General features: G+C 33.0%; 1 protein-coding gene across 1 annotated transcript; it reads right to left on the bottom strand.

Annotated features, from left to right (window-relative positions):
• Nucleotides 1-7,436: 7,436 nt before the first annotated feature.
• On the bottom strand, nucleotides 7,437-9,995 carry LOC131028273 (polygalacturonase At1g48100-like). The gene is made up of 8 exons (XM_059208655.1): nucleotides 9,795-9,995; nucleotides 9,525-9,653; nucleotides 8,933-9,094; nucleotides 8,648-8,680; nucleotides 8,350-8,557; nucleotides 8,173-8,254; nucleotides 7,918-8,026; nucleotides 7,437-7,808 (listed from the first exon to the last, which is right to left on the bottom strand). The coding sequence occupies exons 1-8, from the start codon at nucleotides 9,993-9,995 to the stop codon at nucleotides 7,437-7,439; spliced, it is 1,296 nt and encodes a 431-aa protein (XP_059064638.1).
• Nucleotides 9,996-22,650: the final 12,655 nt, after the last annotated feature.

Genomic DNA, 22,650 nt, shown 5'->3' with positions numbered 1-22,650 from the left:
GCTACATCAACTCAAAATGTCATTCCTACAACATTTAATCCTCCATCTTTACCTATGTTTTCCATAAGTATTCCTGTTATCCCTCAACGAATCAATATGACACAAGGGGGCAATTCATTCAACAATTTTATTCCCCCTTTAAGTGTCCCTTTTCCTACTCAATCATCACCTATGCCTACTTATCATAATTTCCTATCACCTTATTCTTAATTCATGCCTTCCTTCAATAACATCACACCACCTTCTCAATCAACCATGTCTAACATCAATTCTTCTACCAAAGAGACCATTAACAATCTTTCTCAAGCTGTGTCTTCTTTACAAGAACAAATTGCTTCCATGAGTCAATCCAAGTTTAGTGTGCTCACATTTGATGTTGCAAGCACACTTTCTCTTAATATTGTTTAAGTTGTCCAACCTAATTATGTTGAGGTCCCTCAATTGGAACTCTATAATGGAAAAGGTGATCCTCTCAGGCATGTTAAAACATTTCAAACCTTGTGTACTAATTTTTCTTAAATGATCAAAGATTGCTTGCAAAACTGTTTACAAGAACACTAAGAGATAAGGATTTACAATGGTATTGCTCTTTGCCTTCTTATTCCATCACTTATTTTCAACAATCAACAAATGCTTTCATTCAACAATTTCAATTCAACATTGGTCCTACAATCACTTTGACAGATTTAATTCATCGTAAACAATGTGTTAAAGAAAAAGTGTTTAATTTCATTGGTAGGTATAAGCATTTGTGTGCTCAAATTTCTTTTCCTGTACCTGATAATGATATTCAAAGAATTTTCATTTCTAATTCACAAAAAGATATCAAGGAAAGACTTCTTTTTTCTGAGTTTACTTCCTTTCTATAGTTGTGTGCAAATGTCCATAATTATCAACTGGCTATGAGGGAAATGGAGCAATCTACTCCTATGGCTTCAAGTGATAAAGGGGAGATTGTTCAACAACCATTTGTGAAGTTCAAACCAACAAAAAGCTTCATCAAGTTCAATGATAAAATCAACAACAACTTTGTGAATGATATAACAGGTGTGCCTCCTATTTCTAAATTCTTTAAAAGAGAAAGACAATTTACTCCTTTGAATGAATCTTTACATAGTATTATGTCTCAGTTGTTACAAAAAAATGTTATCAAACTTCCTCCTATCAAACCAGTTGACCCATCTAAGCTTGCATCCCCTTATTTTGAAAGCAATTCTTTTTGTCAATTTCATCGTTAGCCTGGTCATGATACTGAGAAATATTTTGCATTGAAAAGTAAGATTCAAGATTTTATTAATAATAATACAATATTTGTGGCAGGTGTGAATGATAAGGGAAACAAATTAGTAGCTCCTCCTAATCAAAATATTAAGATTTTTACTGATCCTTTTCCTTCTCATACCTCTAACTTGATTGAGACTGGACATACCTCTTTCTCTCCTTCTAATATTACTACCACAAATCCGAATTTGGTGAGCATGGTAGAGAAACAAGAGATACCTAAGGATCCTTCTATCAGATTTGATCCTAGTGAGACCATTAGAGCACCTAGTGGACCATTATACATAGTTGCGAAGGTTAAGGACATACCTTGTCGTGGTGATCTTGTTGATCCCCCTTGCATGGTTAATGCCATCACTAAGGACTACCTTTTCACTTTACGATTGCATAAAATGATCTATGATGAGACTAATGTTCTTGTGAAGTTATTTGATGGCTTCTCTTGTCCTACCATTGGTTCTATCACCCTTCCTGTTGAAGTTCACACTAAATCCATGGATGTCAACTTTGTTATCATTCCTTTTGAGCAATTCCATGTGAAGTTGGGCTACCCTTGGCTATCTTCCATGAAGGTTATTGCTTCTCCAATTCATAAGTGTTTGAAATTTCCCCACAATGGATAAATCATAATTGTTAACCACAACTTATTTCGATCATCCGAAAGAAGCCAAGGTGTTCCTATTGATCTCTTTTGGCCTAAGTGATTTAAATCTCTTCCACAAAGGAGCGATTCTCTTTTCCAATCTTATAAAAAATGAAAGAAATATATGATCTTATACTTAAGTTAACCTAGATCCCCAACAATTGGCATTCCCATCCTTCTTGAAGATGAAATCCTTCCCCTAACGGATAGGACTAATCTTCATCAACCTATTCCTATGAATGTGACTATGCCTTCTCCTAAGAGGAACAACAATATTTCTTCTAAGGTTAGACCTATACCACCTCCTCATGATGAACCCAGTCTTTTTCCTACACCTAATATTCCTCCTTTATATGGTACAGCTCCACCTCCTTGCTCTTATAGAGAGAAGAGACCTGCCTCTCGTCTTGTCCAACCTAAAACACCTCAACCAAAACCTTCAACTATCAAAGAGGAGATTTTTTCCCCTTTCATAAATATTCCTCCTCCTTTTCAGTCTTCCACTAAGACTCGACAAAATCATTGTGCGAGAGACCGCCTATGAAGGCGTCGTGCTCGATCTCGTTAAATTGTTGCTTTAACCATTCCATCTCCCAAGACTCCAACACTTGATATGATTCCCTTTTCTCCTAAGAAAGATGTTGAACCAACATCTTCAAATCATAAGTTGCAAAAAAAATGTGATGGTTTTACTCCTATTCGTGTTCGTGCTCCTTTATCTATATATCTTGATGAAGAAATGAGTGAAAATGTTATTCATGATGGCAATACAACTCCTAATGCTTCTGATAGTGACTATGAATATGTTGATGTGGACAAGCATTTATCAACTAAATTTTCAAAAACCCTAATCCTAACTCCTAGAATCGAACAAAGTGATTTAGCCCATGAGCATAGTCCTTGTTTGGATCTTGTGTTAGCTCCATCTTCTATGCTCGATATCACTCCTTTGGCGTGTTGCTTGCCTTCCTGAAATAGTGATCAGCAAGATCGGGAGGCGGATGTCATGCTAGATCAACAATATTAGCACTGTAGATCTTCTCACTCTCTGCTCTCTTTCTCTTTGTGACTATTCTTCTATGTGTATCGTGTTCTTCTATTTTTCCCTTAATGTCTACTTGAGGATAATACAAAGCATTTAGATCTCATTTGGTCTCTTTTCATGTTGACTCAAAAGACATCCTCTATTCTCTTTCTTCCAACATTGTGTCCTTTCTTTGCGAAATGATGATTATTATATGCACATATACATATATGATATACATTAGTTATCATACAGCATACTAACCTCGAGGAAAGAGATACTACCTTGTGTTTTGTGTTCATTATCCTTGGGTTTATTCCTCATTTGGGGCCTAAATCCTTGCGATAAAGTGCTCCCTCTCTTCTATATCTCTTGAGTGTATCCTACCTTAAATAAATCACTCTCAATAGGGCATGCACTATCGCTTTAACATGGGGGAATACACTTCCCTCATAGTTTCCTTCTTGATACTTAAAGTTATTTAGGGAACTTGGCTTTGATTCATAATTTTGGTATCTTTGATTTTCATGACTCATAGTGAGGGGAACCTTGTTACTTGTAGTCATGGTTTTCCCTTCTTGATCTTCCCTTTTACTTTTTCAATCGATGTCGTAAGATCCTTAGTCCACTAGGGGATTGGTGCATCTTTCCTCCTTGACGTGGTAGAAGTCTTTCAATCTTGTTTCCTTGTACTTTAGTGGAAGTATTGGCATGAGCTTATACTCCCAATAAAGTGGGGGCTAATTGTAGTGTCATAAAATTGCTACCCTTGCAATTTGCGATCATATTAGGGTCTTCACATTGGCGATTCGAATCCCCAAGCCTGATTAGAGACCCAAGACTTGCTCATCCCTAGAAACTGCACTTTTTCTGCCCTCCGCACTACTTGAACCTGCTTCCTCTCCTAAGATAAGGGTGGGACAAGGGTGTGGCGCCCCTATCCCCCTTAGGACTGGGGTGTGGTTCCCCTATCCTCCTAGGATTGGGACGTGGCACCCTTGTCCTTGCCATATTTTGGGGTCCCCTCTGTCCTATCCTTGTATTGGACTTTGCATAAAGCGGGAAAACTTTCCCTATATCATCCTATGATGAAAAATTAGTTAATTAACCCAAGTTGACAAGTATATAAGTCATATTTGTCCTTCCAATTTGGATAAGAAGTTAGAGGTTAGATAAGTGGGAATACATGAGATCACACATTCAAGCATTCAAGAGCATTCAATCATTCAAGCATTCCTTTCTAGCATTGAGCATTCTCAAGTCTCCCTTCAAGGCTAGGTGTTGCATTCAAGTCAAGGATTCAACCATTGAAGAGGAGATCCCTTTCAACATTCAATTCAATACAAGCAAATCTACCTACATTCTATCTACAACCTCCCTTGTGGTGATTTACATTTTAGTCTTTCATTTATATTTACTTGCAAGTAATTTCTTTCATCCTTTAGTTAATTCCAAAAATGGGGTTTGACCCAAAGACAAATCCCCAATCCCAACCCCTTTTCCTCTCTTTTTCGTGTGTAGGTTGTAGGTGTACAACTATGTTTGCAGATTCAGACTCCATTTGCAGAGGTAGAAAAACCTTTTTTGCCTGACAAGTTTTCCTCAAATTCACAGGGTAGCTTTGTCTCAACATATTATAGCTAGATCCAAGTGCACAACTTCATCTCACACTTCCATCTCAAGTTATAATCAGTTCTTTGTTAGTTTTACACTTAGTCTTACAACACATAATTCAATCATTTTCCATTCTAAAAGAGGGGTTAGCTTGTCATTTCACACCATTATCAATTCATTTAGTATTCAATGTCTTTCCTAAGAGATTAGATCTATTGAATTTCCCCCCTCTTTTAAATGTAATATGGATAAAGTGTTTGAAGATAAATCCGCAGTGAAACTTTCATCCCTCCTTGGAGAGAAGAAAAGCTTTCCTCTTGATCTCTCCATCATTCATCATTTTCACCATTACAACTGGTTTATAAGGAATTCAATTAGATGATGATATATTATGTATCAATTAAAATATGGCATTGATATTTTTAAAAATTCTTGAATGATGAATTGCAAGCCAACATCAACACTAGTTATGATATGATTGAAATTGAATAAATAATGCAAGGGGTTCAATTTATATCATCAAAATTTATACAAAAAACTTGCTAGTAGTTTGATGTACTTCATAGCGATAACGCATAATATTATGCATTAAGCCTAATTTAAGATTCATGAAGTCATCAAAGTATTCTAAAAAAGAAGCTAGGAAAATAATTAAGATATTTGGAGAGGGAATTCTATAGTCTGGGGATAGAGAGTCACGAACTAAATAAGGGATAATACTAAAAATCAAGAAACTCATGGAAGGAGCCACGGGAGTAGGAACAGGGTATTGAACCACCAAACCAGACAGCATAGTAGGAGAAGGAGGTGTCATATCAATAAAAGAATCTAAACCAATATAGGAAGCAACAAGAAATATGGTGAGGCGGCAATGGTCAACATGCTTCCACTAGGTGGGGGAAGAATGTGGATCAGATCTAAGAGTGAGGAGGAAGCCAAATGGCATGTACCTAAAAATCATTTGCATTATAAAGGGATCCCTTCATAGTCCATAATCTATCTCCAATTTTGCTCTCTCACCTTGAGGGAAATATCTATAGGTAGTAGCTTGGTAAGGTCCATTTCCATCAAAATCTAAGCATAAGAGGTACAGGAGAAATAGACAATATTAGTTTCCTCCTTGAGGAATCAAACCTACATATTTCTAATAGCTTCATAGGAATATTTGTACAAAAAATGGATGGGAGGTAGGGAAACCTTACCCAGATAGGGGAAACAATAGTAGACTCACTTAGAGGATTGAAGGATGGTAACTAGGGGTGAAGGGAGAAAGCATGAGAATTTCATTTTCAATAACCCATGGTCCAAAAAACATAACAAACTTTTGTAGAATCAAAGCAGATAATGAAAGAACCATGGGCACACCTATGACCACCAAGTTCCAAGATCCAAGTATGTAACCAAGGAAATGAGGGTTATAAACAATTAAAAATGCTAATTAATCCCTTCCCTTTGAAGTAGGAGATGTAGTCTTGCACCACTTATGAGCCATACTAAAAGGACCCTTCAAGGGTTCACACACTAATTCTATAAATGGATTTTTTAGTAGTGAGTACATCGTAGCCTTAGGGATGATAGATTGTCTAGGGTTGGAAACTAAAGTTTGAGTAGGGTAAAAAAAAATCCTTTATTGAATATGTCAACCATGAGGTTGTAGGTGGGGGAGTCGTTAACCCCAACAGTCATGGGAAGGAGGAAATAATTTGGAAATGAAATGCAAGAGGTTATTTTGAAGGGTTTTCTTGCACACATGGATATATTGTGAGTTTCATTTTATTTTTCTTATTATTTTTTGTTAGAAAGTTGATTGTAACTAGGATGCATCGGAGAGAGGAGTGTGGACAATAATGTTGTTGTAAAATCTTGATCACATGCATTAATGTCCACTTCATCTCAAAATTTTGGATAGAGAGCTTTACGGTGCCAATAGCCAAGGGAGACTTGCTTTCCAATTCTAAAGGTGACACAACCTCTAATTATAGTGGGTGGGAATGAAGTTGAAATCAAAACAACAAACTTTCCTTTGTTGTCAATGAAATCCATGACGTTTCTTTTGGGATCCAAGCCCTCGAATGACACTATGTCGCATACAATGGTAACCCATAATTCTTGTCATTGTCAAATGAATTCCACAAATTAGAATAAAGGGTTGGCTTTATTCGTTGGTTGAATTTGATGTTTCATGGCTGAGCCAAGGTAGTTACCATCTCAAGGAAGAAAGATTGAATTGCACGCCTATACATTGAAATATATGGACATTATCTTTTTTATATATAGATAATATATTAAGATCTAATTTATTTAAATTTTATACTACTAATATTTAATATTTAACATTTTACAATTGGTCTTTTTGAACTTACTCTTTTTGAAATTTATGAATATATTTTTACTATTTTCTTTATATTATTACAAAATTAAGTAAAAATAGTTATTAAATTTTTATTTATATTATTTAATAAATTTATATTAATTTAATTTAATTTCAAATTCATTTGTCAAGTTTATCTTTCTGAATTCAAATAATTTTTTTTAATTGCGAAACATAAATATGAACATGAACACAAACCTTATGACCTAGAATATAATTAATTTCTACGTTGTTGCAGTATCAAAACTGTTATATGAGTTTCCTTTCGAGACTATAAAAGTTGATCAAAAAGCTATTTAGAGATTACATCTTCAATGGATACAAAGTTTATGCGAGATGAATGGAATTCTTATTCCATAAAAGATAAGCAATCGATATATAATATCACAGAGTTTGCAAATACTTTCGACCGAAAATATATTCTATCTAAATAGCACTGTTTGAATAAAAGACTTCAGAGTAGTATAGCATTAAGCGGATATTCACAATACAATTTGAGTAAACTAACAAGCATCTTTGCCAGAAGGATCGTTAGCTGGCCTTCCAGATTGCAGGCAATCAACAGTGAATGTTAAATTTGATTGTCCATAGCTATTCAGGCAAAAGGGATCCTCGTATGTAACAGCAGGTTTCAGTTTAATATTTTGCAACTTCAAATCAGTGCATGGGATATCATTACTGCAAGCCAAATAAAGTGGTTTGTCTATGTATGTGCTAACGATCTTTGCATATGTCACCTCCCTTATAAACACGGCCGAGGTTCGATTAGGGCACGCCTCTATATCGCAATAAAATTGGTTGATATCAATCGGAATTCTAACGTTGGAAACCTGTATGTTGGAAAACGACACGCCTTTCACTGATCCAACGCCTCCCTGTGTGGAAAGCTCACATGAATAACAGTAAGAAAACTCTTCCACCATCCTGCAATTCCAACTTTGAGTTTTACCACTGAAAAAACTTTTAATGAGCTTGTTAACACACCTGCCAAGTTTTGATGCGGACGCCGTATGAAGAATCAGAGATGTTGCTGTTGTAGACGCTCACGTTGCTAACGCAGGCCTTCCCTCCATCTTTACCGAGTGCTCCAATACTGATATCATGTTGTTTTGTTAGGTAATAGCGTTATGTTATCTTATAGAATTCCAGCATGGGATTTTTCATATGCATTCAACTTAAGTTTTATTCCTATTTTTAGTTTTTAACTGTAAATATACGTAATATTAAAGCTGAGTGTACCTGATACCGTGACCAGGGCCGCAGTTTATGTTATGAACGCGGATGCCTGAGCAGTTCGTTTGTATTGACACGCAGTCATCTCCTGTTTGTTCATTCATCATGCATGCTTATTATAAACATTTCACATGGCAAAAGGAAATATATGAAATTGTGACAAATTGCAGATAATATATATACCACATGCAATAGAAGTATGGTGGATTTCGACATCGCGAGAGTTTTGAAGATGAATTCCATCGGTATTTGGGCTGATTTCAGGAGAGGAGATTGTTACACCAGAAACTTCAACAGAAGTGCAGCTGTCAAACTTGAGGTGGCATTGTGGACTGTTTTGAATTGTGATTTCTTGTACGCTCACGTTATAGCTTCCATAAAATCTCAATGACTGTCAACAAGCAAATCAAATAGTTGACTGTCAACATCAGGCACAAATCATTAATTATATTTAATAAATTATTAAACTGAGCTGACTGACCGTAGGCCTGACACTTGGTCCGCTGCTCCGTTTCTTTTTACTGTCCTGTCAAACATTAAATTCAAACGTTATTGAAACCGTCGGATTTATTGTTGTGGGTTACGAATTTGTGTTTACTGTTACAATCTGTGTTTCTTTGTCGTCTATGTGTTTCAAAATCAACAAAATCTCCGGAAAATAAAATATATAAAAATTAGAACCCAATAACCAAATAACAATTTCACAATCTTGTGGGTAAATAAATTTCTCCAACAAAAAACAATTATCTTAAATGCATTGGTATACCCCAAAATCGAACTCGGAAAGCTTCCACCAGGCTGCTCCTTGTCCGTCTAGAACGCCCTTACCCATTACATTAATCCCATGGACTTTGGAGAAATTTATCCATTGTAATCTTTTGGATGGCCATGTCCGCGGATTCAGATGTGCAACTATATTTCCATCAACCTATTATACCAAAGAATAATAAATTAGTGTTTGGCTTGGCAAGAGAGCTACTAACAATGGCTAAGCAGCGGACAAAAATACGGACAAAAATAAACTGTTGGTTGTATTTGAAAGTATTTTGCTAACGAAGGAAAGCGCTGTTTTGTGGCTGCATAGACACCGTCTTAACTTGAAACAGTTTAAATTATACATTAAGTTTATATTTTAAGTTTAAAAGTGTTAAATACTTAAAATTGACTGATATTTTCTAGGTTTAATAAGTTGCTTAATATACGTTGTTACACTAAGAATATATTTCTAGACTTACAAATGATAAACACTCAGAATTGACTAACATCCTCTAATCTTAATATGTTACCTAATGTCTGTGATTTAAAACTGAACTGAACATACATGCACTAGAATATCTCGTGGGAAAGAATTCTTATACCATGAAGACGATGCTTGATTGGCAGGGTCCGGAGAAGGTAATAGGACCAACTACAAAGCTGTAATTAGCTGGAATGTGCAGTGTAGTGTACCCCTTAGAGCAGGCGGCTCTCCATGCCGCCTCAAATGCCTGTTTTAACAACTATACATTCTTGTTAAAGATTTCAATTTTATATATAAAGAAATTTGATAATCTATTCGAGAAAACAGTGCAAAACATATATATATAGAGAGAGAGAATGGTTAAAAAAAAACTAGTGTCAAAGATAACCTCAGTATCATCCGTCACTCCATTGCCCTTGGCACCGAATGATCCCACATCCACCAAGCTCATATTACCGTCAGATTTATGAGTGAAAGAGGTGCGGAAAGTTGATTTGGTCGTGGCTGCCCTTGTGCCCGAGCATTTCTCTCTTACGCCAAAAACCAGTGCAGAAACAAATATAACATATGCCATTTTGTTTGCAGACATTTTGTCTTTGCCTTCAAGGCGCAAAATAGAGTTATTTGTGGGAACAATTGCTCGGAAAAGTTGCTTTATAGAGGCTTAGAAGGGGTTACCTCCTCATGGAGGTGAATGATTTTACAGGACCTGGATTTACGCTTACAGTTATTTTGTTAATCATGTCAATCAATACTTGATCTATTGGTGAAATTGAATAATTTTAAATGAGTTCATTATATATCCATACTTGATCTATTGGTGAAATTGAATAATTTTAAATGAGTTCATTATATATCCATACTTGTAAGTACGCAGATGCTGAAATCATGCTTCACGTAAATCCAAAAAGATTTTAACAGATACAAAGAATTTATGGATGATATAAAATCTTAAATATAAAAATGATGACTCGTACCACCACATGGAAATCACAACTATATTCGTACGATTACAAAGATTGAGATAAAAGAGGCCCACTTTGTGCTAATTGTAACACTAAACAGTTCAGTAAAAGGTAGATTTTTTCTTAGTTATTTGAACATTAAATTGTTTACTGTTTCAAGTAGAAGGTGCACTTTCTGGTCTTAAGAACAAATAAACTTACTTTTCTTTCATTGTCAGCTATAATGTTCTGCAACATAAGCCTTGTGATATCTTTTAAATTTGAGATTTTTTTATACAGCAAGATGATGAATAAAGGCCACACATTCATACTGATATATTTTTGATAGAATAAATGAATATGGCCGCGAAGGGCAATACTATGATTTTCTAGTTGATTAGAAAGGTTTGAAGTGACAGAATAGGAGATTTTTGGTTGGTATACTATATTTTGTCTATAATAGCAATCACGAGCTGATTCCAGTCCAAAAATATGACATTACGACAATTTTTGTTGTTTGAGATTTTAGTGTGAAGCTTCTCAACTCAGTTACGTTTTCTTTAGTTGGTATTCTTGAAAGTGAACTTCTCTGTTTTTTTTCAGGTCGTGCTAATCTCAAGTGAGGTATCTTGTGACTGCAATGGTATAGCTAGATCAGATATATCTGATAATGCACGTAAAATAGTTTCGATTCTTTGCTTTTGGTTGGCCACTAAACTACTCAACATTAAATGTCAGGCCGTGCACGTCAAGGAAACATAAGTTAGACGATTCAAAGGATTTTTATTTTATGGCCCTAAATGCATCTTTAGATAAGCACATTAATTGTCTCGAACAAAGAACTAACTTTATATTCTTGATAAAATGGCGTTCTGTTCATAAAATGGTGGTAAGTAGTTAAGTTATTTTTGTTGCTCAAAATTTACTTTTGAATATTAAATTGTTTTGTGTTCAGGAATGGTTCATTATTAATTGTTTGTATTATGATACTTTATGTAACGTTATTGAAAGTATCAAAGAATTTTTTTTAAATGTTGATGTCGAGTCTTGCAAAAATAAATTGTTTTAAAATTGTTTTTTTTTTGAATAATTTTAAATTTGTAAATATTATTGTGTGTTAATTCATAGTTAAATTTGATATAAAGATAAATTCATTTTCGTTTTTATTATATTATTCTTTAAAAATTTAAGATAATCATCAAGGCACAATATTACAAGGCATAAAAAAAATATGTTTGGCAGTACAATATTTATTTACAAGAAAAATACTGTAATTGAAGTAATCACTAACATGACATCAAAGAAAAACATATGACATTTATCTATCTAACAAGTTGCCAAACATAACTCACATAGTAAAATTAAAGAGAAAAATGCATAAAAAATATAAATGATTTGTAATGCCATGTCTAAAAAATGAACTAAGAAATTTATTCAAATTGTAATTGAAAAATAGACTATTAATCAAAACTAACACATCGATTCTTAATATTTGGCAAAATACACTCTAGATAACACATTGCTAGTGAGTTTTAGTAATAGTATACGATTATAATATAGGTTTCACAATTAATGAAATATTGATTATGAGAATCATGAAATTAAGATAAATCTTTTTCTAACTCTTGAAATCGTCATTTCTACAAAATTAACAAAATCATGTAGGAGGAAAGGTATTCAGAGCCCTAGTGCCATAATGAAACCTATCACCAAAATGTGAGTTCCTTACCCACATCGAAGCAGCATACACCAAATGATTCATTGTAGAGTGAGGAAACCCCATTATGGAAATTGTAGAGGAGGCATGTGCCTAGTGAGGTGATTCGTGTATCACATGCTATATTCCGTTTTCTAGATCTAAACTATTAAATGAGATAAAAAAGAACTAATATTGCGTCGATAAATATTTCACACAACTAACAACATTGATGCAATCCTTTGAGGAATGTAACATTTCTCTTTCTTCCTTGAGAGGTACAAAAGAATCATTAGATCTACTATAGATAAAGGGAATCTCCTATAACTCTCCCAAAATATTAATCTAAGAATTGTTAAAGGGACAAGTAGAGATAAAGTTTTAAATTCCATGCAATCCCTACAAAACACAAGTATGAGAAATAAACCTATAGATCCTAGTTTTGTAATAGATGCCATTCCACCATTTTTGATGGTTTATTTCATACTTGATGAAAGTCATTCCCTCAAGATTGAGGATCACATAAAGGTTTTTGATAAAAATTACAATATGACACAGATCTAGTATAAAGATGTAGTTTGTTATTTGTTTCCCTATTTTAGAGTGTAATTTTGATTAGTTAGTATTTAGATATTTCTCATGGATCTATTAAAACTCAGAATCAATAGGAAAACAAGCATATGAGTTAGTTCAATAATTATTCTAACTTTACTATCTTGTATCATCAATTTTTCATGTGCAAAAAGGAACCTAACAAGCCCTTGAGAATTTGTAATACATATTTTACAAAATGTTCAAGAGGTGATGCAGTCCAAAGTTTGTGGTAGGCCTTAAATGAATTGAATCAACCAATTTTATGGTTCCACAAGACAATTCTTTCAACATTTTACAAAACCCTTGTTTTAAGTTATTTTAGGCATGCTCAAGGAGGGTTTATTAAAACACAATGCTCCTGACCTTAACTCACCTTTAAAAAACTCCATATACATCAAAATATGTCTAAACAACCTCACAAAATAGTACCCACTCCATTCCATCCATGAATGCATCAATTAATATTTTAACAATTAGACTTTTGACTGATTTTACCATTCTAAGACACTAAATTTTGACCTAGGGCATCACAACAACCCATCCAAACTTTAATATTGAAAAATAAGGCTTTGGAATCTGATATTATACCTTTAAAAAAACTATTTCACTCTATTTAGGCCTTATCCACCACGGGAGATGAAATTTATGCAATTTTTATGCTTGTTGTTTACCCTTACATGAGATTTTGATAGTTTTTAGTAAAAACCTCATAAAATGCTCAATACTTGGTGCAATTACCTCAAACCAATGCCAAATGAAAGGTAACTCTCTCCTATATCTAACCATATAATATTTAGTTCATTTTGAGGCTAGACATGCATGTACAATTCACTGCAACAAGACTGTTACTAGAAAATCTAGAAATTACAATCATTATAATGGCCATAACTTTCATAATACTTGGTTAAAAACAATGAAACAAAAGTGAAAATTCAAGATAATACAATTATTTATCATCCAGAATCACCCTAGAGTCATTTTTTCATCATAAAGAGCCATACAAATGACTATATCAGTCATAGAATTGGTAAAAACATAGAACAATCAATGTTTTATTGATAAATCTTCATCTCATTACATTTCCCACCCTTGGCTTGACCATACAAGGTATAATTAAAGCATTTTACATCTTTTTCAAATGGCCAATCAACTTCCACGTGACTTTTCAAATGATGACTATTCATATTGCCAATATTGACAATTTTTTTCAATATGACAACTTCACAATTTTTTTGCATTTTTTGACAAAACTTAACAACATGAACCTATTTGACTCCAAATGACTCAAATAAATTAAAATTGGTCCACCTGAACCTTATTATATTATAAAATGGCTTACTTATTCCTATACCCTATCCATTTAGCCCAAAATTACATCAAAATTTAAACAAGAACTAGGTGCTCCTGCACCAAGAGGCTAAGAGATCCATACACCATGATTGAAGAAGCAAAAATATAAGCCTATATTTAGGGTTTTGGACCCTCTAACAAGTTTATCTTTAAGAAGGTTACCAAATACAAACATAAACACACTAGAAAAGGTTTAGAATGAAGCCCTCATTTTCTCATAATAAATGGATCCTTAGGGAGAAGGTTCTTTTTGATATTTTACCTCTTTAGGTTTGCCTATCAGGAACAATAATATTCATGCCATTAATAATGCCTTGAGAAAAAAAACTCTATTTTTGAACCCAATCCCTAGCATGGTTCACCTAGCACAAAATGAACTCTCCTACAAACATTTAGGAAATCAAACTCATACAAACTCTAATGACAACATATATTAGATATCATGCACACTTTTTAGCTTAAGAGAACATAACATAAACACTAATAGTTTTTTATTTTTATTTATTTTTAATATAAATATCTATCTATCTATCTATCTATCTATCTATCTATCTATCTATCTATATGGATGGATGGATGGATAAGTTTTACACATACCAAATATAAATATAATCTATAAAAATATATCTATTCCAAAAAATGTATTTAGAAGCCTATGTTACTAATAGTCTAAGAGATATATACAACATCAATATATATAGGTTCATCTAACATACAAATTTGTTTGTTTGTAAGTATGTTTGCATAATGAATTTAAACTCAAGAAGTATTTTATTTTCAGACAAACAATTTAATTCTATCTAGTTCCAAAAAATACATTGATAGAATAGAATTAAATAATCTAAATGGTAATTTCATTCTTTCTAACAAAATGCTACAAGGATCATTAACAACTTACAACTATACCTGATATAAAAAAATCATATAAAATCCTTAAGAGCATAAAATGATACATAGGTGGGTGTACAACAATTGAACCTTGTGAATAAAGCTTCATAAATCTCTCCCACTTGCTCCTGCTCACTTGTATTTTGAAATTTAGCATTCTTTCCCTTCCTTCTGGCTCAATCCTCTAATACAAATTTACCTCTACCACATCTAGTGGTGGATCTTTCTTCTCCCAGTGGTGGTTATTTCAAGCTTGTTGTTGGTCATAGTGTTGGCATTGTATTGTCATTGACGTCAACTATTATTGGAGTTGTTATCGACATGGTGGTCTCATGGTTGTTACTGGTATGCAGGCAAGAGTATTGTCAACCAATAAACAGGAATAGAGTAGTGATCAAGCAACCGGTATAGACAATTGGAGAGGATACAGATGTTATGGTTCAAAATATATGCTCATAACATTGGCATGAGTCTGTGATTGAAACTGCATCAAGTTTGGTGAACTAGAGAGATCAGTTATAATTGACTAATATGAACTCTGTGAAGAAGATTGAATACCGGTCTAGTATGCAGGAAGGTGTCGTATCAACCAACAAACATGTCCACTGGTAAGAAAGCAAGGGACAAGTAGAAATTAGGTGTTGCATCAATGAGTAACCATGCAACAGGTAAGCAACCAAGACTCCCACTGGATGAAGATGCTTTTAATGAATGAAGAGAATGCATGATGGGCTACCGAGACAAAAAAGGAAAGGTAAGAAGTGATGCATTTGCCTTTATGAAAAAAGAGTTGAGATGAGGTTTGGGCTAATAATAATCCAGCTGACAAAATAGAGAAGAGCATGGCTTGAAGAGTAACAGGTTAATGAATAACCGGTAGGGAAAGAAGGCTAGTACTATAAGGTGTATAGTGGTAGGGTGTTTTTGGTCGGTGACTAATTATAAACTGACATAGTCAACTGAGTTGGATGCCAACGAAGATGACACGTAGGATCCATGTGGCTAACATGCAGTAGTGAAGATTGCATCGCTGAGGTTGTTGCCAACTAAGTTTGTATTAAATGAAGACTATGAAATTCATGAATTAGATGCAGAAGGTTGTGGCTCAAGGTAGATTGAAGGACAGAGATTTGATTCTTTGATGTCTTGATCGAAGCAGGACATCTGATCATCTTGTCAACCTAGAGAAGCAAACTGCTAGATCATTTATTGTGATTGACAAAAAGTAGGGTTGGTGTTTGCTAAAAATAGTAAACATGTATTGGAAGAAAAGATTTTGCAGTGCAGTTTTTCTTTGTTGCGGGTTATCAATCTCGAAGAAGAGATCCGATCAGATTTGATATAGATTGGGTCGGTGGAGAAAACCCTAGGGTGAGAAGTTTGATTGTTTGTTTTGGCAGGAAAGCCTGAGTATAAATATGTAATGAAGATCTTAGTGAGTGTTGTTGTTGATCCTAGTGAAGTGAAGGTGATTGTTAAAAGCAAAAGAGTGATCAGTCTGAGTGCAAGAGAGAAGTATAGAAGTGACTGAGTATTGGAGAGGTTTAACTGATAAGAGGAGTTCAATCAGTAAGAGATAGAGAGACCAGTGGACTATCACAAAGTTAATAGTCAAAGTGAATTGGTAGTGTTTGAACCAGTAGGAAGGCATCATAGAGTGAATGAATACAGAGTGAGGATAAGAGGAAATCAGGAAAGGAAGAGGATGACCAGTAAGAGGTTAGAGAGAGTGAATAGATACCTGGTAGTCAAAGAAGCTGAGAGGCAGAGGAGAGATAAACCGATAGAGAGTATTAATTAAAGGTATTACAAAATCCATTTGTAACAAGGTGTGGATCATTATATAACATTTATCTCATTGTATTTCACTAAGTGGGTGCACAGTATAGGGGTTGATGATCCTTGAGTTGGTGCTCCTTTGGTTTGGTGCCCATAAATTACTAGGGGTTTCTTGTCCTTGTGTTAGTGCCCTAAAATCTTGTAAAATTGTTACTCTATTATGAAGTTGGATTGGAGCAGTAGACTCCAACAATATTTTTGACTGAGGTTTTTCCCATAATGGGTTTTCCTCGTATATCCAATGTTGTGTGATGCATTCTTTGTGTGTGTTTGATTACTAGTGTTTTCATTACTTTACCAATTGCATACACATAGTTGAAAATTGTTTATAATCACTTATTCACCCCCCTCTTAGTGATAGCTTTTGTTCTACACATACAATAGCTATAGTTGAGGCTCTATTTGGGGGAGCTCTTTTTCTATATGGTGTTGTGTCCCTGGCTCTAGGTGGGACCTCCTCTCTTAAGATATTGGTTGGCTATGTTTTAGCTATTTTTCTTTGCTCTAACTCTAGTCAATGTGCATCAAATGCAAACTTGATAAGGAAAATTTTGTTAGCTACTAATGTAGCCAATATTACAACCACCTTTAGTTCTTTTGTGAATTTCAAAGTTTCTATTAAATTGATACTCCCCTATGCTTCTATTTCTCCTATGATTCCTCTAGGAAAAAAGTGCTTGAATGTAAAGGTTATTTTACTAAATACAGGTTTTTTCAATTTTTGGCATACTCTTCCTGATTTGCACCACTATGTCTAGGAGGTTTGGTCTAGTATAGTTGAGGGTGAAAAATATATTTACCCTTCTCCCAATGGTTATTTTATGGTTTTATTCAATTCTAAAGATGATTGATAGGTTATGCGTAATGGTAAGGCTTGGAGGTGGGATTCACATCTCCTCTTTATGTGCCCCTAGGTTTGCTCATTCAATCCTCTCAAAGACTCAACTAAAGATTTTCCAATTCAAAATAAGGTTTCTTGATTTTCCCCTTCATTTGTAGTGCGATGAAGGAAATGTGGCTATTGGTAATATTTTAGGTAGATTCATGAAAATGAACTCTACGACCAAATTCTTTCTAGTTAGACTTCCTTTTCTTGCATTCTAATTGAAGTTGATATTTCAAAACATCTATCTAAAGAGGTCATTCTACAAGTTAATGATAGATCTTCGTGTCAACTACTAAAATTTGAAGGGATCCCCTTTCATTGCAGGCATTGTTTTGCTACTGGACATTTGGCTTTTAAGTTTCCATGTAGTGCTCATAGATAATATTCATCAACTTGGTGATAGAATGTTGTTGACCATATTACTATTTTTACTGATGATAGTTCTAAGGATGATATCACTTTAGAGGATTCTGAACCACCCACTCTTGTTTCTTCTCCTCATCATTCAGCTAATTTTCCTAAGAATTTGGGGTCATCTCTTTCTCTAAGTAATTTTGCCCCTCTTCATTCTATTCCATATTTACTTGTTGGTGTTGTTTTCTAGTCCAAATCCACTCCTAGAAATAAAATGAATGATACTAAGTTTCTAGATTCATCTATTGTTTCTCCATTTTTTGTAGTAGTTCCATGGTTTCTTCTACTACTTGTGATGATATTGTTGTTGTCCCTAATGATGTCATTGTTTCTAACTATATTTCTAATGACCTACTTTTTTCTATAGGTCAGTGTTGTTTTGATTGTAGTAATAGATCTACCTTGATATTTCCTCAATGTAACAAGAAATTTATCTCTAATAAGTATTCATCTCCTTAGGTTAGGATAGTAGATAAAAAATCCCAAAACACTTATTCAAAATAGAATGTAACTTTTTTGGCTCTAGTTCTAATGCTACTTTGTTGGATGCCTTTTTTTGTTGTTTTCTAATATTGGTTTTATTCTAGTTCTATTTTTTGATGGTTGATGACATATCTATAATGGGTCAAGATCCTTCCCCACTCATTTTACTAAAAAATATGAAATGATGATATTTGATAGAATATTGTTCATGATCACATTACTATTTTTCCTAATGCTAGTTCTAAGGACAATGTCATTTCATGTTTATTCTAAACCACCCACTCTTGTTTCTTCTCCTCATCATTCAACTAATTTTCTTAAGGATTTGGGGTCGTCTCTTTCTCTAAGTAATTATGCCCCTCTCGATTCTACTATATATTTACTTGTTGGTGTTGTTTTCTAGTCCAAATCCACTCCTAGCAACAAAATGAATGATGCTTGGTTTCTAGCTTCATCTATTGTTTCTCCATTTGTTGTAGTAGTCCCATGGTTTCTTCTACTACTTGTGATGATATTGTTGTTGTCCCTAATGATGTCATTCTTTCTAACTATATTTCTGACGAACTACTTTTTTCTATAGGTCTGTGTTGTTTTGATTGTAGTATTAGATCTACCTTGATATTTGTTCAATGTAACAAAAAATTTCTCTCTAATAATTATTCATCTCCTAATGTTAGGATAATACATAAACAATCTCAAAACACTTATTCAAAATAGAATGTAACTTTTTTGGCTCTAGTTCTGATTTTACTTTGTTGGCTGCCTTATTTTGTTGTTTTCTGATATTTGTTTTATTCTAGTTCTATTTTTTTATTGTTGATGACATATCTATAATGGGTCAGGATCCTTCCTCAATCATTTTACAAAAAAATATGAAATGATAATATTAAATTGAAAACGAGAGAATATGTATGTTATACTTCCCAAATATATAATAATAGAATTATTTTTGGAAATAGTTATATATCAAATATACCTTATATATAATGAATCTTATTTTTCTTTTAATGTTGTAGATACATACATTTATTTTATATTTTAAAGTTGTTTCATTAATAGAAGATAATTTCTACTTAATCCTAGTTCACTAAATTGATTTAAGTCAACAAGTTGCACAAATAGTAAAAGTAGATCAAATAATTATTTCAACATAAACTAAATACAAAATTACATGTACATTTAAAATTTATGCACCTGAGTGTCAAAGGAAGAATACAATTAGTTATACTACCCATAACCTTACATCAAATCCCATTAATCTAAGCTATAATCTATTCATATATTTAGAGTCATGCAGGACTCCATGACAAAGTTGCATTTCATCTTTTAACTTCAACCTTAAACAACATAAAAATCCTATCTTCTTGTGCCAATGGGAGCTCACCTACCAACCATGTAGCATTAAAATAAAACCACCCCTAAGCTAGGGGACACAACACTAGCCTCAAGTTACACAATTCTTATAATATCTCAAGAAAATTTATGATAATTTTTTTCACAAAATTCCTTCACATTTTAACATAAACACATGGTTCAATAGTTTTACATAAATCCCAACAAAACTTGTACATAAAAAAATATTTTCTTAATGAAATCCTTGAAAGGAGGAGTGGGGGCATCAACCAATAGGCGGAATAATAAACAGTCTCCAAGCATTTAATAGTCTACTATACACTTCAAAATCACACCATATCACATCAACATCAATTGAACATTGCTCCACCCATCTTCCCTTCAACATCATTCCAAACTGCTTACTTTCACATTCACCTTGTTTTCTCCATCTCATAACATCTAATGATAGGATACTCATATCCTAATCTTAAATTATTAGTATTGGGTACTCATACTGTAACCCTTAAAATTGAGAGCCATGTTCCCTCTAAGCCCTTTTACATGGAGGACCTACTCCACCATGTAAAATCGTTTACTCCTACTCCCTATTACATAACACAATTAATTTTTTATTCTTCAATACAAGACACCTTCCCATATTGGCAACAAAAGTAGACACAAAAGTAACAACCTAAAATCAATGAAACAATGGTTAAACCAAGCACCATACTTATACACATTAAATTTACCCAAAAATAAGGAATATGTGAATTACAATATTGAATAATCATATCACATTTCTATACTTAGAAATCAGACTCTTACCTTGGAAATTTTCCCATAACATGGTAGATTAAACTAATGATTCTTTAATCTTCTTCCTTTTACAAATATTTCTTTCCCTCCTTCCTTTTCTCTCAACCTAGAAACATTATACCCTCCAAAAAAACATGAAGAAAAAAATCCTACCTCCTCACAAATGAGGAGCCTAAATAGAAGGGAAACATTATTCATCTAGCAATATGGTCATGACAAGTGTCATAACTAAAGCCAACCTATCGAAACCCTAGAATCCACAAAGATGAGATACCTAGCTTTCTTGAGGAGCACTAGATGCCTCAACTTGGAGATTCTAAAGCTAGAAAATTCTCCATATGAAACACACAAATTTGTGAGTCATAAGAGATCTCATCTCATCCTAACCAACTCAAAATCAAGTGGAGGTTAAGGTGATGTGTCATCTTATCTCTTTTAACTAATTTCTAATTCCATCATATTTTGAAAATAGAGGTTTTTGGGTAGATAAAATTAGTTTTAGAAACTTTTTTATTATTATAATTACTCCCTACCCGTATACGTAACCTTTAGGGGTTATTCAACTTAAGTAGAAATAACTTGATTTCACTACTTAGAACCCTCACAAAACTCACTAAGAGAATACCTCTATGAATAACTTTTCAAATATCAACGTAGTAAAATTTTCTTATATCCACATTGATTTTACATTTCAAGGAAAATTAGACTCACTTTACAAGATATATCATTACAACATTACACGTACATATGCATGTGATATTAATTAATCCAAAAGAATTAATGCCAACTACACTAATATTTCACAATTTAGGTTAGCTACATGTGTCCCCAAATTTCCATTGACACTTCTCATGCACATTTGACACATAGCTATTAGTATTTAGTATTTAGTATATGTGATACGTAGCTAAAGAAACTATAAATAAATTTTATGTATGTTAGCTATACATCTTTTACAAATTATCCTTATCTTGCAACTATGAAATTAATTTACCATGTAATTAATTAATTTATAAACATAAAAAGGTCATACTATGACAAGGGATACAATGCATCAAATTCCTGGTAATAGTGTTGTTAGTGTAGAGTAGATAAAAGTATAGATGAAGGTAGAGTGTAGGAGAAGAGGGAGAGGCTTAGGTAGAGGGATACATAAAAATGGAGAATTCAATTGATGAAAAATGTTGATATCAAAAGTTTGAATTTTTTTTTGCACGTTTGTAATCTAGCACATAAAAGACGGTTATACCATATAGAAAGACAAATAAATGATATTTTTACAATTATTTAAAATAGAGAATTAAATATAACTATTAAAGTTTTTCTCAATTTTTTTAATTCTATACTATGATTGGCTAAATTATTGGAAAAAACAATGAAGGAATGCATAAGTATTATCTGTAGTAGGAACTAAAAATTATAATTAGATTGAGAGGTATAATTGTAGTGGCATATATCTCTTAACAAACATAATTCAATATTTAATATATAAAAATATTAAAAATATAAAACAAATTAAAAATATGATTCAATTAAAAAAAATTAATATTTCTATAAATTTCTTTATTATTAATTTTTTACAATAAATATTTTTCTAAAAAGGAAAATGAAAATACACAAATAATTATAGAGTAAATTAGCAAGATAACTTAAATTCATTTATACAAAAGGTGTTAGAAATGTCAATAATTTTTATATATAAACATACATAGCTATTTTGAATTTGTTTTATTTAATTTATATTATTTTTAAAAATAATTATTTTTTAACTTAATTCTATGATAAATAATAATAAATGTATTTATTAATATAAATTCAAATGTACTTAAATTCACATTAATCCGTCAAAATAGATAAATAAAAATATTACATAATAAATTATTTTCAAATTAACTATTATAGTAAAAATAAATGTAAATAAAGAAAAATATAATTAATATAACTTTTTGTCCAAGGGGTTGATCTTAACTAGTTAAAACACTGATTTCTCACTTTGGAG

This window comes from Cryptomeria japonica, chromosome 1 (assembly GCF_030272615.1).
Source record: "Cryptomeria japonica chromosome 1, Sugi_1.0, whole genome shotgun sequence".
In the NCBI taxonomy this organism is placed as follows: domain Eukaryota; kingdom Viridiplantae; phylum Streptophyta; class Pinopsida; order Cupressales; family Cupressaceae; genus Cryptomeria; species Cryptomeria japonica.
Note: the sequence above shows the minus strand (reverse complement) of the source record. Positions and strands in the feature narration are given on the sequence as shown.

Excerpts from the sequence above, each read along its gene's own strand:
- LOC131028273 (XM_059208655.1), bottom strand. The coding sequence starts at position 9,995 with ATGTCTGCAAACAAAATGGCATATGTTATATTTGTTTCTGCACTGGTT. Across the intron at positions 8,558-8,647 it reads GACCAAGTGTCAGGCCTACG|TCATTGAGATTTTATGGAAG; the intron begins GTCAGTCAGCTC and ends GCTTGTTGACAG. Across the intron at positions 7,809-7,917 it reads TCCGCATCAAAACTTGGCAG|GGAGGCGTTGGATCAGTGAA; the intron begins GTGTGTTAACAA and ends CTTTCCACACAG.